The sequence below is a fragment of the Acinonyx jubatus genome, chromosome B4 (genome assembly GCF_027475565.1).
Source record: "Acinonyx jubatus isolate Ajub_Pintada_27869175 chromosome B4, VMU_Ajub_asm_v1.0, whole genome shotgun sequence".
Classification (NCBI taxonomy): domain Eukaryota; kingdom Metazoa; phylum Chordata; class Mammalia; order Carnivora; family Felidae; genus Acinonyx; species Acinonyx jubatus.
Window position 1 is genome coordinate 131,640,611 of NC_069387.1, and position 18,214 is coordinate 131,658,824.

The 18,214-nt window shown below is 38.7% G+C and overlaps 1 protein-coding gene across 4 annotated transcripts in view; it reads left to right on the forward strand.

The window, feature by feature from the left end:
- XPNPEP3 (X-prolyl aminopeptidase 3) overlaps positions 1–18,214 on the forward strand; it is a 73,608-nt gene that overhangs the window by 46,955 nt on the left and 8,439 nt on the right. For 3 of the 4 annotated variants that reach the window (XM_053226842.1, XM_027070645.2, XM_015077877.3), the window contains 4 exons: positions 3,077–3,127; positions 4,576–4,638; positions 5,941–6,054; positions 12,293–12,378. In XM_053226842.1, coding sequence (XP_053082817.1) covers positions 3,077–3,127; positions 4,576–4,638; positions 5,941–6,054; positions 12,293–12,378 — 314 coding nt within the window. The remainder of the gene's footprint in view (positions 1–3,076; positions 3,128–4,575; positions 4,639–5,940; positions 6,055–12,292; positions 12,379–18,214) is intronic. The other variant, XM_015077875.3, reaches the window with a different exon arrangement.

An 18,214-nucleotide genomic window follows, 5' to 3' on the forward strand; every position in this document is an offset into this window, starting at 1 on the left:
TACGCTGTCTTTGTGTCTCTCAAAATGGATGAATAAACTCAGAAGGAAGGAAAGAAGTAAACGAAACAATCCCATTTACAATTGCACCAAAAAGGGGCACCTGGGTGCTTAAGCTCAGATCATGATCTCACAGTTCATGAGTTCAAGCCCTGCATTGGGCTCTGTGCTGACAGCTCGCATTCTGTGTCACAGCTCTCTGCCCCTCCCCCGCTCACACTCTCCCCCCCCCCAAAATAAATAAGCATTTTTTTAAAGTAAAAAAAAACAATTGCACCAAAAATAATAAGATACCCAGGAAACCTAATCAAAGAGCGAGAGACCTGTACTCTGAAAACTGTAAAACACTAATAAAAGAAATTAAAGACAGTACAAAAAAATGGAAAGACATTCTATGCTCATGGATTGGAAGAACAACTATTGTTAAAATGTCTGTACTACGCAAAGCAGTCTCCATATTTAATGCAATTCCTGTCACAATACCAACAGCATTTTTTCACAGAACAAACAATCCTAAAATTTGTGTGGAACAACAAAAGACCCTGAATAGCCAAAGCAGTCTTGCAAAAGAAAAACAACTGGAGACATCACAGTTCTGGACTTCAAATTATTTCAAAGCTATAGTGATCAAAACAGTATGGTACCAGCACAAAAATAGACTCATAGATCAGTGGAATACAATAGGTGGCCTAGAAATAAACCCATGATTATATGGCCAATTAATTTTGACAAAGCAAGAAAGAATATCCAGTGGGGAAAAGACAGCCTCTTCGATAAGATTGTGCTGAGAAAACTAGACAGCAACATGCAAAAGAATGAAGCTAGACCACTTACACCATACACAAAAGTAAACTCAATAAAGACCTACAGCCATAAAAATCCTTGAAGAGAGCACAGGTAGTAATTTCTCTGACTGGCCATCACAACTTTTTTCTAGATAGGATCCCTGAGGCAAGAGAAACAAAAGCAAAAATAAACTGTTGGGACTACATCAAAATAAAAACTTCTGCACAGTGAAAGAAACAATCAACAGAACTAAAAGCAACCTACAGAATGGGGGAAGATATTTGCAAGTGACATACCCAATAAAGAGTTAGTATCCAAAATATATAAAGAACTTATAAAACTGAGCCCCTCTCCCAAAAAAACCCAAATAATCCAGTTGAAAATGGACAGAAAGGGGTGCCTGGGTGGCTCAGTCCATTAAGTGTCTGACTCTTGATTTCAACTCAGGTCATGATCTCACAGTTTGTGGGTTCAAGATCCATATCAGAGCCTGCTTGGGATTCTCTGTCTCCCTCTGTCTCTCTCCCTCTCTCAATCTCTATCTCTCAAAATAAATAAATAAAAACATTTTTTTTAAATGGGCAGAAGACATGAACAGACATTTCTGCAAGGAAGACATCCAAATGGCCAAAAGACACATGAAAAGATGCTCATCAGAAGTGCCTGGGTGACTCAGTTGGTTAAGATTCAGCTCAGGTCATGATCTCATGGTACAGAGATCTCTGCTGATAGCATGGAGCCTGCTTGGGATTCTTTCTGTCTCCCCCGTCTCTCTCCCCTGATTGTGCGCACACACGGTCTCTCTCTCAAATAAATAAACTTTTAAAAAATTAACCAATTTTTTAAAAATGCTCATCATTGCTTATCATCAGGGAAATGCAATTCAAATTACAATGATATATCACCTCACATCTGTCAGAATGGCTAAAATCAAAAACACAAAACAGGTGTTGGCACTCTTGGTAGGAATGCAAACTGGTGCAGCCACTCTGGAAAACTGTATGGAGGTTCCTCAAAAAGTTAAAAATAGAACCACTCTATGATGCAGCAATTGCACTCCTGGATATTTACCCAAAGAATACAGAAACACTAATTCAAAGGGATATGTGCACCCCTATGTTTATAGGTACATTATTTACAGTAGACAAGATATGGAAGCAGTCCCAAGTGTCCATTGATTGGTGAATAAAGAAGAGTAGTATGTATATATATGTATAATGTGTGTATACACACACACATACACGATGGAATGTTACTCAGCCATAAAAAAAAGAATGAAATCTTGCCATTTGCAAAGGCATGGATGGAACTAGAGAGTATAATGCTAAGCAAAGCAAGTCAGTTGGAGAAAGGTAGATACCATGTAATTTCACTCATGTGAAATTTAAGAAATGAAACAAATGAGCAAAAGGGAGATAAAAAAGAGAGACAAACCAAGAAAGAGACTCTTAATTGTAGAGAACAAACTGAGGGTTACCAGAGGGGAGGTGGGTAGGAGGAGAGGGTGAAATAGGTGATTAAGGAGTGCATTTGTGATGAGTACGGGGTGATGAAAATAAAAACTTAAAAAGTAAATAAAAGTAAAACACACACAGGAAAAAAAACAAATTTTGGTAAAGATGTGAAAATTTGGAACATTTTTACATTACCAGTGGGATTGTGAAATGTTTCAGCCACTGTGGAAAATAGCTTGGAGGTTTCTGAAAAACTTAAACAGAATTAACATGTGCCCTAGCAATTCTACTCCTAGGTGTATGACCAGAAGAATTAAAAACAGGTACTCAAACAAATACTTGTACACAAATGTTCACAGAAGCGGTATTCACAGTAGCCAAAAGATGCAAACAACCCATATGTCCATCAACGGGTGAATGCATAGACAAAAGGGTGTGTGTGTGTGTGTGTGTGTATGTGTGCACAGGCATACATGCTTACACGCGTGCCTTTCAGTAAAGGTTTGAAAGGAAATTAATAAAAAGACAAAGGGTGCTGGTTAGAGCCAAAAAACAAGAAGACAAGGGCGCCTGGGTGGCTCAGTCGGTTAAGCGTCCGTCTTTAGCCCAAGTCATGATCTCGCAGTCTGTGAGTTCGAACGCCTCATCGGGCTCTGTTCCACAGCTCAGAGCCTGGAGCCTGCTCCAGATTCTGTGTCTCTCTGCCCTCCCCCTGCTCGCACTCTGTCTCTCTCTCAAAAATAAACATTAAAAAAAAAAAAAAAAAGACAAATCCCTCTTTTAAGTGAATGAGCCTCACTAGAGATCCCATACTCTTCTCTTGTTGTGTTTTGTTTTAGCTTCGTGGTGAAAATGTAGTGCCAACAATTTATTCATCAGCATTTGCGTGTGTATGTGTGTATGTACGTAAATAAGTATGCTTTAAATTTAATTAATTCATTCAGCAGATATTTATGGAGTATTTGCTGTGGTGCCAGGTACTGTTCTAGGTTCTAAAGACACAGTGGTGAGCAACCCAGACTTGCCGTGTGTCGCTGTCCTCAGTGTACACTCCAGTTGAAAGATAAGAAACAAACATGCTGTAAAGTCAGCCGGAATTCAATGCTCTCGAGAAAAATGAAGCAGTGGAAGGGATAAAGTAGCGCCAGTGCTCAGTTAGGCAGGGTGATCAGAAAGGCCTAAGGATGAAACTTTTGAGAGAAGATCAGAATGAGAAAAGGAGCAAGCCCTGAAGCTGTTTCCATTATCATCCCTCTCACTTATCCTCCATTGGGCTCTTCTATGGTGAGGTCATTGCCTTGTATTTAGAGAAATGTTATTAAAAACATTCCTTCCCACGTTGCCTTCACTCTTAGAACATAGCAACTCCAGAGAAATTCGTTTCTAGCTATGGTATCATATAGCCCTATCCCTGTGCATCTGATTTGTTTTTATCCCACAGGCATGGGAAATAGAGCTGATGTTTTCCTTTTTCACACTGGCTGCTAGAAAATTCAGTTATATTTGTGGTCTATCCACAGTTGCTATTGTCATCAGGAAGGTCATTATGGTATACGTTACTATTTTGTTGAGCTCCATTCCCCTTAAGGCTTGCTTTTTTTTTTTTTTAACTCTACCATGAAATTATGCTATCTTGTTGTATTTTGTGCATCCGTGTAAGCTAATCTAAATCTTTTTTGGCATGGGGTATAGTGGTGAATTTTAAGCATATATATTTATAAAAGTAGAAAACACACACATGCACTGTGGCTACTACAGAGAAATAATTTAAGTACTTATACTATATGTGACTCTTAAACTTATAGTATAAGTACTTATACTATATGTGACTCTGAACTTGGGGCAGTTTTGTCCCTCAGGGGATATCTGGCAATACCTTATTGTCACAGTTGGGGAGTGCTGCTGGCATCCTACATTGAACAGGACAATCCCCCCACCTCCCAACATACAGTTATCTAGTCCAAAATGTCAGCAATAGTGCAGAGGCTGAGAAACCTTGCTATGGACTGGACCATTCAATCCATTATTTCATATATTTCTGGGCTATTTTGTTACAGAAATGGCAAAATGTGTTCCCGTGTCGCTTATTGTAGCATACAGCGTATATTCTGAGTGTGATAGTTGGGTGCCCTTTCCACTAAATCTGTCATCAGTCACATAGTCCTAAAAGCAATAGTTTCCTCTTCAGAATCTATATTATCATGCTCACAAAGTCACAACTTCAGGTCAACAAAATTGGGGAGAAGGGTGCTTTTCACCTGAGCTCCAGTATTTTGAATGTTTGAGTAAGCAACAGTTAAAATGAGACTGTTCTTTTCATTCTCCATTCTGTCTGCAGGCTTTCATAGAGACCATGTTCGCCAGCAAAGCTCCTGTGGAGGAAGGCTTTCTCTATGCTAAGGTGAGCTTTAAAAGATTGGGAAGATTTTGGGGTGCCTGGGTGGCTCAGTCGGTTAAGCGTCCGACTTCAGCTCAGGTTGTGATCTCACAGTTCGTGAGTTCCAGCCCTGCGTTCATGCCCTGCGTCAGGCTCTGTGCTGACAGCTTGAAGCTTGGAGACTGCTTCGGATTCTGTCTCTGTCTCTCTGCCCCTCCCCTCCTCGCTCTCTGTCTCTCTGTCTCTCTCTCTCTCAAATATAAAAAATAAAAAATAAAACATTAAAAAAAAATAAAGATTGGGAAGGTTTTGTTGGAGGCAAAAATATTAAGTAGTTCATTAGCAGATGGCTTCTAGTTGGCTTTCATGGGAGTGACCGGGATATCAGTGGAGAGGACTTGGTTCTTAAACGTCACTGATAATGTATTAGATGTGTCTGAAATACTCAGAGCTACAATTAAATGAAGAAAATTGCAAAGTAGAACACATGAAGAAGCAAAGACACGATTGTGTCTCCTCTCACAGGAGGAGAATCTGAGTAGTATTGGAGACAGCTCCATGGATGGGCATGCTCCATCCTAGGACAAAGTGAAATTGGTAGAATTTACCATTTGCCAGGCATCCTTTTTCACTTTTCCAGCACATGTAGGTTGGTAGCTATTTGAAAAGTTGAAATTAGTAATGCAGAAGTGTTGTTAATGCAAGCCGTATTCCAGTGTTTATCTAAATAAGAATAAAAAATAGTGGGGCACCTGGATGGCTCAGTTGGTTAAGCGTCCAGCTTTGGCTCTGGTCATGATCTCACAGCTCGTGAGTTCAAATTCCGCGTCGGGTTCTGCTGACAGCTCAGAGCCTGGAGCCTTCTTCGGGTTCTGTGTCTTCTTCTCTCTCTGCCCCTCACCCACTTGCTCTCTCTCTCTCTCTCTCTCTCTCTCAAAAATCAACATTTTAAAAAAAGAATAAAAGATAGAAATTTTACTTGACTGTATCTCTGTACTCAGCCTTGATTGTAAGTTTTCTGTGTTCTCTTCTGGACTTAATTTGAAAATCTTAGGAAATTTGGAGCACTCAGAGGAACCAAGTTTGAACTCACAGGAACCTATTTGAACTAATAGGGTCAAATAACAGGACTGGAGTGGGGAATAAAAAATAGACTGAAATGGAAGCATAAGAAGTTTGGTTAGATTTGATAACTCGTTTTCCAGAAATGACAGAGAAGTACTTGAATGGAGGGACGGACTGTCGAGGAGAGCCCTGGCTGGCACAGCCCGGAGGAAATCCTGTCTTCAGTCATACTTGTCGTCATGCTTGGCTCTTGTTTTTCAGTTCGAATTTGAATGCCGGGCCCGCGGTGCAGACATCTTAGCCTACCCGCCTGTGGTCGCTGGAGGTAATCGGTCCAACACTTTGCACTATGTGAAGAATAATCAGCTCATCAAGGTACATGAAATGCCCTTCAGTGCTGCTTCCTATGGTGCCACTTACAAACCACTTTATTGTTTATAAAATGATTTTACAGACATTATCTCATTTGATCCTCATGTTAGTACTCTGAGATAGGAGCAACTATTGACATACCTGTTTAATAGATGTGGAAAATAAACTTAAAAAATTAGGCAACTCATTAGGGCAGAGCCAAGAATTCTACTCTAAAGCCTTTGCTCATCTCCTTCTGAAAGGACTTGTGGCAACAGTGGATCAAGCATATTTTGGGAGCAGACAGATTTTAAGAGTATCTTATTAGCTGTGAGGGAACCTACCTTTTATGGTTTTCTCCCCAAGTGACTATACAAGTAAAGATTGTATATACCTTTATTAAGTCCATTTTCAATTTTATTTTATTTTAATTTTCAGTAATTTCAAAAGAATAAATATAGCATACATGTAAAGTATACAGCATATTTTTTAAATGAATACCCATGAACCAATCACTCAGCTCAAGAGCTAGAACATTACCAATACTGTATGTATCTTTATGCTCTGCTATCCTAATGCCTCCCTCCCAGAGGTAACTAATTGGTACCCTAAATTTTTGTTCATCATTCCCTTGATTTTTTTTATGTAGTTATATCACACATACATGATTTCCCAAACAATATTAGTTAGTTCTACTTGTTTGTGAACTATATAAAAATTATATACTGCTATATGTAGTTTTGGGGAACTTTTTTTCTTATTCATAAGTGTGATAATACAAATTTTTTCCCAAGTATTTGTACCTATTTATACTCCTACTGGTGGTGCGTAATTCTGTTTACCACATCCTCTTATCCTTTGATGCTATCAGACTTCTTAACTTCTGCCATTCTAATTGGTATAAAACAGCATCTCGTTGTGGTCTTAATTTCCATTACCTTAATTACCAGTGGAATTAAGCATTTTTTTTTCTGTTTTAATCTGTAGCACTGCTATTTTCAACTTGCTGATGTGTTGTTTGGGATATAATAATCTATGTTCATGGATGAAATTGGCTTATTTTTCTCATACTATCTTTTTCTGATTTGTATATCAAATGAGTTAGGTTGTTTTTAATATTATGAAATGATTTAATGTGTTTTTTTTTTTAATTGAGTAGAATATCCCTGTAGACCTATTTGGGCCTGATATTTTCCTTTGTAGACTTTTTGAACTACCGATTCAATTTCATTAATATACTAAAGCTTTCTGTTTTATTTTTTAACAAACATTTATTCTTATAAAATGTAACTACTGGTAAAGTACTTAAAACTTAAAGGAAAAGTTTAATATTAATTACAAAATGAACACCCATGTAACCATTGTCCATACTTGGCAAGCTACACCTCTCTAGGCCAATCCAGCCTGCTCCTTTGTTTCGTGAATAAAGTTTTGTTGGAATACAGCCATTCCTGCTTTCTTCCCACAGTGGCAGAGTTGAATAGTTGCATCAGAAACAGTATGGTCCACAAAGTAAAAAATATTTACTACTTAGCCCTTTACAGAAAAAGTTTGTGAATGCCTGAATCAGGACATTACTAGCCTTCCACCCCTAAAAAGCTTTTCCACCATGTGGTTCTTCCCAATGATAATTTCTTCCCTCCCTGATGGGATAACCACAACCCTGATGTTGATGGTCATCAATTCCTTGCTTTTCATTTTATTTTACTACTAATGAATAATAGAGTTTAACGTAGTTTGGTTTTGGTTATGTTTGAACCTTATAGATTTCAAATATTGTATCTGCATCTTTTTCGTATAACAGTATGTTGTTGCATGCTACTGTGGTTTGTTCTAGTGTGGAACAGCAGTTAAAGTGTGGTCCATGAGGTTAAATATATTTTCATAAGAATACCCAGACATTATGCGTCTCTTTCACTCTCGTTCTCTTCAGCGCACAGAGATGGACCCTAGAGGCTTTATGACATCAACATCATACCAAATTGAAGGCAAAAGCAGATATGAGATTCTAGCTGTTTTTTGTTTTGCTAGACAAAGAGATTTGTAAAAATGTACACTACATTTCTAACTATTTTTATTTAGAAAAATAGTTACTTTTCATTAAAAATGCTGTTTATCTTAAATGTAATAGGTTTATTGTTATTTTTAAATGAATTAATAAATATTATAAAGTTTTCTGTTTTAATTTATTAATATGATAAATATCTATTAGGTGGACATTTCTATTATTTCCAGGTTTTTACCATTATGAACAATATTCTGTGAACATTCTTGTATGTATTCCTAGTATATGAATCATCAAGTTTGTCTAAGGACACTTAATTAGTGGAATTGATGGGTCATAGGTATGCATATTTGTAACTTTAGTAGAAAATGCCAGACGTTTCCAAAGTGATTATATCAGTTTATACTTCATTTTGCCTGAGACAGTTTGGTAGGTTATAATTTTATACCATTATGTCTAAGTTTTTAAAATTACTCATAGTATTGTCTTACCTTTTAATCTTTTGTAATTACAGTTATGTACCTTTTTACATTCTTGATATATTTTTGCCTCTTCTCATTTTTTTCTAATAAATCTTAGTAGTTTCTTTAAAACATAAACATGCGCCAGCAATTCCATTTATGGGTATTTTTCCAAAAAAAATTGAAACGTAGGTTCACAAAATGCCTTGTACAAGAATGAATGTTTATAGCAAGTTTGCTCCTGATAGACCAGGCGTCTCTTACCAGGATATTAAGTAAGGAAATTGCTATGTGGTGTATTCTTAAAATGAAAAGGAACAAACCACTGTACTACCAACAGATAAATGATCTCAAAGCATTGTGCTGACTGAATAAGTCAGACACAAAAATTAGACGCTCTATGATCCCGTCTGTATGAAGTTCTGAAATAGGCAAAACCACTCTGTATTGATAGAAATCAGATCAGTGGTTGCTTCGGATGGAATATTGACTGGGAAGGCACCTGAGGGAGTGGTTACATGGGTTTTGACAAAACTGACCTAACTCTATATACTTAAAAATCTGTGCATTTTACCGTGTACATCATACCTCGAGAACTTCGACTAAAAAAGGAAATCCCAATAAAAAAAGAGGTTTGTTCGGTTTTGTTACTCTTGTAAAACCAACTTTTCATCATTAATGCTATTTTATCTTTGTTTATTATTTCATTACACTGGCCCCTTGCCTTTATTAATTTCACCCTTCTCCTTTTTGTGTTTATTCTCTTGTTTTTTTCTTGTTCTTAAATTAGATACTGAACTCATTAATTTTCATCCTTCTTTTCTTATTATAAGTGTTTAAGGATAGATTTTTCACTTTCATTATAGGCCATAAGGTTTGCCTAAGTTGTTAAATGTATATTAAAAACAATAAATAGGGGTGTCTGCGTGGCTCAGTCAGTTAAGTATCTGACTCTTGGTTTCAGCTCAGGTCACGATCTCACAGTTTGTGAGTTCAAGCCCCACGTCAAGGCTCTACTAGTGCAGAGCCTGCTTGGGCTCTTTCTCACTATCTCTCTGCCTCTCCCCTGCTTGCTCACTCTCTCTCAAAATAAACTTTAAAAAACACACAATAAATATCATGTACTGCTTACAAATAATTATCAAATAAACAACCATGTGTCTACCATCTAGGATGAAAAGAACATTACTAGTCCCCTGGGCAATATCAAGTACATCTTTCTGTCTTCTACCATCTTGACTTTTGTTTTAATCCATTTTATTTTGTTTTCCTGGTTTTACCACCAGTGTGTCTGTTCCTAAACAGTATAGTGTTCATTCCTGAAAAACTGGAGAATAAGCACCAGTGTCGCTGTACAGGGACAGAAAAATATTGCCATTATTAGATAAATTGGCCTGAGAGAAAAAAAGTTGAGAACTTCTAGGTCATAGTCTTGGCTTTGGTTATCTGAAAGTTTACAAGGGTCCTTTCTGGTGAAGTCAGTGGGCAAGGTCCTCAACAAGCTTTAAGAAATTCAGGGTACTGTGGGGCCTCTGGGAGAGCTCTGGTGTGGACTTGGTAGTAAGCATCTGGCAGAAATGCAGTCCGAGAGCGGGCTGCCCTGTGGTTCTGCCTCTATGCTCACCACAGCTCTCTCCAACCATCAGAAGCAGGTTTGTTTCGATTTACATGCATGTTCACCTTTCCTTCTCACATCTTCGATGGCCCTCCTGGGATCACCTTCCTTCAGCCTGAAGAAAATCCTTTAGATGAAGGTCTGTTGCTGAGAAAATTTTCTGGTTTTGTTTAGCTGAAATATCTTTATTTCATTCTCAATTCTTGATGAAGGCTGTACCAAAGAAACTATCTTCACTTTTCAGTCATCACCTGTAGTATATCATTCCCCTTTCTCCTGACTTTCAGTGTTGCCGAATAAAAACAAACAAACAGGGGCACCTGGGTGGCTCAGTTGGCTAAGCGCCTGACTTGGGCTCAGGTCATGATCTCACAGTTTGTGAGTTCAAGCCCCATGTCGGGTTGTGTGCTGACAGTTCAGAGCCTGGAGCCTGTTGCAGATTCTGTGTCTCCTTCTCTCTCTGCCTCTCCCCTGCTAATGCTGTCTCTGTTTCTCCCTCAAAAATAAATAAACACTTAAAAAAAAAAGTTAAAAAACAAACAAACATAATTGTCATTTCCTATGGGGTCTCTCTTTTTGCTTTGGCTACTTTTAAGATTTATTTTTCTTTGGTGTTTCTGGTTTTTCGTGTGTCTAAGAACAGATTTATTTTTACATATCGTCATTATGGTCCCTTCTTCCTCCGGAATCTGTGCGTTCGTGGAAATCCTCAGACCGTGGTGTAGATACCGTCTCTCCTACGCTGTCTCGATCCACTTCTTCCGTGATCTCAGTTAGATGTATGTTAGACCTCTGTCTGGTCTCAGTAAGCTAACTTTCATGTTTATTTTTGCCTTGTCTCTCTCTGTCATGTTCTCACAGCCTTCGGTATGTCTGTCTTCCATGAAACTAGTTTTTTTCCCCTTTGGTTGTCTTATCTGCTTCTTCAGCCATCCCCTGGGTGATTGACTTCAGCAGTTGTTTTTATTTCCTTTTGGTCCCTTTCAAATCAGAGTTATTGTCAGTTGTCTCTTGTTGCTTATTCGTCTTTGTGATTCCGTACTTTATCCCTTTAAGGCTTTCATAATAACCCTTCCATATCTAATCATTCCCTTATCTGAAGTCTTGGAAGATCTAAATTTGTTGTTCCTGCCGACTCTCCGGCATGGTGACCTACGTCAGGTGCTTGACAACCTTGGCTTGTGAGCTCACATTTGCCTGATGTTATTTTTTAGAAATCATGCCAGCCCAGATTTGGGGGAAATTTCTTCCAAAGGTTGTTTGATTATGCTTTTGCCAGAAGTCAGGTGGATCCTAGTGCCCTGCAACTCTTATATCCCCTATGAGCATCCTACATTAATGCAAAAATGTCCGGCTCATTTTCCCCACTTTGCTGCAGGACCTCAGGGCAACATCTCCTTTTCTATATATACTGTACCACTTACCTTATCACTACTTTCAGCTCTAGTTTCAGTTCTAGGGTGTCTTTTTTCAAGAGAGAAAATGTCTTTAGGACATCTCTTGCATTATGTAATGCCAGCCTTTCATAAAATATATATTCGATCCAGCATCTAGTTGTTTTCTAACAGGAAACGTATTCTGGCATTTTACCAGAAACAAAAACCACATCTATTCTTCAAAGTTGCTATTATATATATGTACATACATAAGTACTCATTAGCCCATTATTCTACTACATGCCATGTTGTGTGCTCATTTATATATGAATAAGATATTCCCTGTCTTCAAGGACATAAATAATTTCAATATAACATGACAAGAAGGTAAAGATACCCAAAGTTTTTTTTCTTTCCCCACGTGTACTTTGATGGGGAACAAATGGGGAAGAGATATTCTAAAGTTAAATGGTTAAGGGTAATTGTATTTGAATAAGGCCCTGGATACCAACTTACATAGGATTTGTAAAACTAATAATGATAGTAGTAACATTTATGATGATCTAAGCAGTGTGGTTCCAGAGCCTATGTACTACTATGCAGTGGCACCTTTCTTGAGTCAATGTGAATTCATTTGAAAAATTGAGATGCTGTTTCTTGTGAGAACGAACACAGATTAGTCTTCTTTAAGTTAGCTTTTTAAATATATATATATATAAAGTGAAAGGCACAGAGAATTTAAATGAGAAGAAATAGCTGACAATCATAAGGTCACCTACTTTGACATATCTCACTTTTGTTGCAGGATGGGGAAATGGTGCTGCTGGATGGAGGTTGTGAGTCTTCTTGCTATGTGAGTGACATAACCCGGACCTGGCCTGTCAATGGCAGGTAGGACTTCTACAGATCCCACTGCTTCTTAGGAGTATGAGTTGGAATATGGGTATATGAGGAATAAAGGACTAAAGAAATATACTCATCCCCTCTAGCTCAGGTTAACTGCCTTTGCAAAGTACCTGATGACTTTCTAAGACTGCTTTATTTATCATATCACTGGATCAGACACCTAGACACACCTAGTTAACACACCCAATTAACATTCACATTTTAAAAAAATAAATTTGAAGAGTGCCTGCCTGGCTCAGTCAGTAGAACATACAACTCTTGATCTCAGTGTTGCAAGTTTGAGCCCCACACTGGGTGTGGAGATTACTTAAAAATAGAATCTTTAAAAAAAAAATTAAGGGGCACCTGAGTGGCTCAGTGGATTAAGCATCCGACTCTTGATTTTGGCTCAGGTCACAGTTTCACAGTTCATGAGATCAAGCCCTGTGTCGGGCTCTGTGCTGACAGTGCAGAGCCTGCTTGAGATTCTCGCTTTCTCTCTGTCTATCCCTGCCTCTCCCGCCTCTCCCCCACTTGCACTCACACCCTCTCAATATAAATAAAAATTTTTTTTCATTAAAAAAATTTTTTTATGTCTATCACTGAGAGAGAGAGTGAGGGAGGGGCAGGGAGAGAGGGAGACACAGAATCTGAAGCAGGCTCCAGGCTCCAAGCTGTCAGCACAGAGCCCGACGTGGCACTCAAACTCACAAGCCGTGAGATCAGACCTGAGCTGAAGTCAGACACTTAACCGACTGAGCCACCCAGGAGCCCCTAAATAAACGTTTTTTTTAAAATAAAAAATTAATTAATTAACTTAAAATTAAATAAATAGACTGGGTGGCTCAGTCTATTGAGTGTCCAACTTTGGCTCAGTCATAATCTCATGGTTCATGAGTTCAAGCCCTGCATTGGGCTCACTGCTGTCAGCACAGAGCCTGTTTCAGATCCTCTGTCCACCCTCCCCCCCACCCGCCTCTCCCCTGCTCATACTCTCTCAAAAATAAACATTTAAAAATAAAATAAAGTAAATAAATTTGAAGTTTTTATTTTCTGATTACAAAAATAATTCCAGTATTCCGTTAAAAAAAATCACTAGAGGGGCGCCTGGGTGGCGCAGTCGGTTAAGGGTCCGACTTCAGCCAGGTCACAATCTCGCGGTCCGTGAGTTCGAGCCCCGCGTCAGGCTCTGGGCTGATGGCTCGGAGCCTGGAGCCTGTTTCCGATTCTGTGTCTCCCTCTCTCTCTGCCCCTCCCCCGTTCATGCTCTGTCTCTCTCTGTCCCAAAAAAAATAAATAAACGTTGAAAAAAAAAATTAAAAAAAAAATCACTAGACATGAGAAGAATCAGGAAAAGAATCAAAATAACCATAGTCGAGAAAAATACAGCCAATAAAAGCAGATCTTGAATAACCCTAAAATTTCAATGAGCAGGCAAGAACTTTAAAGCAGCTGTTATAGATATGTTCAAAGAGTTAAAGGAACAAATATAAACATAGTGAGTGAACAGATTGAGAGTTTCAGTAAGAAATAAGAAACTAAGAAATAAGAACCAAGGATTCTGGGGAGATGGCAACAAAAGCATAATTTTTCTGTCTCTCCAAATTGTCAAATAATAGTAGAGCAACTAGGTAGCAAAACCAAACACTGGGTGATAGGGTATCACTTCAACCTAAAAGTACAAACACTTATGAACACACTCTATACAACCACAAGACCTGGCTGGTATCACTATCTGTGTGGAAGGAAAAAGAAGGAAACAACAGTAGTGGAAGAAGCTGTCTGAAGTGCTTGAGAACAAAGGAACTCCCAAATAACCAATAGCTAGCTGTTCACTGGAAAGGATGATGACCAATTCGAGAACAGAAACTGAAATGGGAAAGATTTGTCACTCCAAAGGCCCAAGGAAGTTTGAGGGTGCTGTGCTCCCTTCTCACACTGAGGAGAAACTGCTGGAAGTAGAATTGAAATTGAGCAAGTTAGGGACAAGGGAAAGGAATGAGTGGGAGAGGAATTGAAAGCAAGCTATCATATTGTTTACCACTGCACCAAAACAAGAAAAAGCTCTGTGATGCTAAAAAATCTTTCCTAAATTCTGCCTCATTCAGAAGTTCAGGAAAATTAATTTCACATAAAGTAAGCAATAAAAAAAGTATCTTGGTTAATCTCATACAAAGTTAATAAAAAACAAAGAAATATAAAACAAAAGAGTAAAAGATGATTTTAATTCTGTCCTCCTTGTGTCCTCAAGAACCCAGAAGAAAGAAGGCAAATGAAATATAGAGAGGTTACATAAAAATTCTGTGGTCTCAAATTTTAATTGAAATACCAATATGCGCTCAAGGGCGCCTGGGTGACTCGGTTAAGCTTCCTACTTCAGCTCAGGTCATAAGGTTCGTGATTCAAGCCTCGCATCAGGCTCGCTGCTGTCAGCACAGAACCTGCTTCAGATCCTCTCTCTCTGCACCTCCCCTGCTTGCGCTCTCTTTTATTTTTTTTTATTTATTTTTTTTAAATTTTTTTAACGTTTATTTATTTATTTTTGAGACAGAGAGAGACAGAGCATGAACAGGGGAGGGGCAGAGAGAAAGGGGGACACAGAATCTGAAACGGGCTCCAGGCTCTGAGCTGTCAGCACAGAGCCCGACGCGGGGCTCAAACTCACGGATCGTTAGATCATGACCTGAGCCAAAGTCGGACACTTAACCGACTGAGCCACCCAGGCGCCCCACTCTCTCTCTTTTAAATATAAACATTTAAAAAATTACATGAAGTGAATGAAAAATAGGGAATTAAAATTATTACCGTTTTGCAACACCCATTAATGTATAGATATAAGTACGAAGGATCAGTGGCTGCTAAGATCACAAAAAGAGATAATCATATATTATGTGCCTCCTACAATTTTTCCAAGTACTACATATAGCCAGTCTTACCAAAGAGACTGAACCTGAGTCTGATTCATTCTTGGGGTCCAACTGCCAATTTGTAACAAATAAAAAAGACAAAGGAATATGTTGAACTGCGCTAAGAGGATATGTATGTTAGCTCGAGTTGCCATAACAAAATACAACAGACTTAGTGGCTTAGACAACAAAAATTTATTTCTCACAGTTCTGAAAGCTGGGAAGTCCAAGATCAAGGTGCTAGCAAGGTAGGTTTCCTCCTGAGGCCTCTTCTCCTGACTTGTAAGCAGCCGCCATCTTGCTGTATGCTCACATGACCTCTTTTACACAAAGAGAGTAAGCAAGAGAAAGCAAGGTCTGTGGTGTCTCTTCTTTTTTTTTTTTTTTTTTCAACGTTTATTTATTTTTGGGACAGAGAGAGACAGCATGAACAGGGGAGGGGCAGAGAGAGAGGGAGACACAGAATCAGAAACAGGCTCCAGGCTCTGAGCCATCAGCCCAGAGCCCGACGCGGGGCTCGAACTCACAGACCGCGAGATCGTGACCTGGCTGAGGTCGGACGCTTAACCGACTGCGCCACCCAGGCGCCCCTGTGGTGTCTCTTCTTATAAGAACACTAATTCTGTCAGAGCAGGGCCCCGATTTTATGACTTCATGTTACCTTAGTTACTTCCTTTAGAGGCCTCATCTCCAAATATAGCCATACTAATGGGTAGGGCTTCAACATAAGAAGTTTGGAGAAACACAGGCATTCATTCTGTGAATACAATTAGCAAAATTCAGACTGTGACAAACCCTGTATTTCAAACAGCCTGGATTCTTTAACACATAGTTTACGAGGGAATAAAAAAGGCTAGAAAAAAGAACCTGTTGGGGTGCCTGTGTGGCTCAGTCTGTTAAGCGTCCGACTTTGGCTCAGGTCGTGATTTCACAGTTTGTGAGTTTGAACTCCACATTGGACTCTGTGCTGGCAGCTCAGAGCTTGGAGCCTGCTTCGGATTCTGTGACTCCCTCTCTCTCTATCCCTCCCCTGCTCACACTCTGTCTCCCTCTGTCTCTCAAAAAATAAATAAACATTAAAAAAAGAGAAAGGAACCTGTTGACTAAAAGAGATTCAAGAGACAAATCAAATTTATTTTAAATAAGCAGGAAGATAATTATCCTGGGATGCACATTTGGGTTATAAAATAGTTTTTTAAATACAAGGAATGGAAAGTGACTGTTAATGGATACAAGAAGGGGGAGGGGGCATGAAAATGCTCTGGAATTAGATAGTGATGATGGTTGCACAACTTTGTGAAAATGCTAAAAACCACGGAACTGTAAACTTTTTAAAGTGGGTGAATTTTATGATCTAGAAACTATATCAGTAAAAATGATAAACATGTACATGCAAATGAAGAACTACAAGGAAATGATAACTGGGAAAGTTAGAGTAATGGTTACATGCTGGGAGAATTGTAATAGTTATGAGGCACATAGAAGGGACTTCTGTGACAGTTGGCCAAGTTCCACCTTTTATCTGACTGATCAACCTTACACTAATTTCTTAAGGTATTTATATTTGGTTTGTTTGGCTTTCTGTGCCTCTGTTCTGTTTACAATAAAAAGATTTTTTTCAAAAACTAAATAAATTCTAAAGCCGGAAAGTACAATAGCTGAAATGGATAATTCACTAGGTGGACTTTACAGTCCAATTGGAGGCAGAAGTCAAGTGAACTTGAAGAGAGATAGAAATTATCCAGTCTGAAGAACAGAAATAAACCATAGAAGAATGAACAAAACCTCAGAGACCTATGAGATATTTTCAAGCCATCTAACATACATCTAATTAGAGCCCCAGAAATTGAAGAGCGAATGCGTCAGAAAAAACCTTTGAAGAAATCATGGCCCAAATCTTCCCAAGTGTGGTGAAAGATAACAACTTATAGATGCGAATTACATTATTGACCACCTTGATTGTATTGACATTTGTCCAACTTGTACAGCTCAGATTTATGCATTTTAGTGTATATAAAATTTACACTAAAAATAGAACTATCAATGGGGCACCTGGGTGGCTCAGTCCAACTCTTGATTTTGACTCAGGTCGTCATCTCACTGTTTGTGGGTTCCAGGCCTATGTCAGGCTCTGTGCTGGCAGTGTGAACCCTGCTTGAGATTCTCTCTCTCTCTCTCTCTCTCTCTCTCTCTCTCTCTCTCTCTGCTCTTCCCCTGCTTGTTCTGTCTTTTTCAAAATAAATAAACTTTTAAAAAAAGAACTATTAAGGGGCACCTGGTGTCTCAGTTTGTTAAGCATCTGACTCTTGGTTTTGTTTGGCTCCAGTCATGATCTCGGGGTTCATGAGTTCAAGCCCTGTGTCAATTAGAGCCTCCTTTGGATTCTCTCTCTTTGCCCCTCCCCTACTTGTACGTGGGTGCATCCTTCACGCTTTCTCTCTCTCTCTCTCTCTCAAAAATAAGCAAAATAAATAAATAAATAAATAACTATTAAAAACTCTTTAGAAATACTGTGGGGTTGGAGTGTGGGCAGCCTCATAATGACACAAATATAACATGTTGCTCATGGCCAAACTTGGATTTGGTATGTAGATGTTCATTATACTCATTATATTATTATATTTAACCATTCTTATTAGGGGACATTTAAAGTTTATTACAGTGAACATTTTTATATACTCAGCTTTCTTTGAATTTCAAATATTTTCTCTTTTTTTTCAATATATGAAATTTATTGTCAAATTGGTTTCCATACAACACCCAGTCCTCATCCCAAAAGGTGCCCTCCTCAATACCCATCACTCACCCTCCCCTCCCTCCCACCCCCCATCCACCCTCAGTTTGTTCTCAGTTTTTAAGAGTCTCTTATGCTTTGGCTCTCTCCCACTCTAACCTCTTTTTTTTTTTTTTTCCTTCCCCTCCCCCATGGGTTTCTG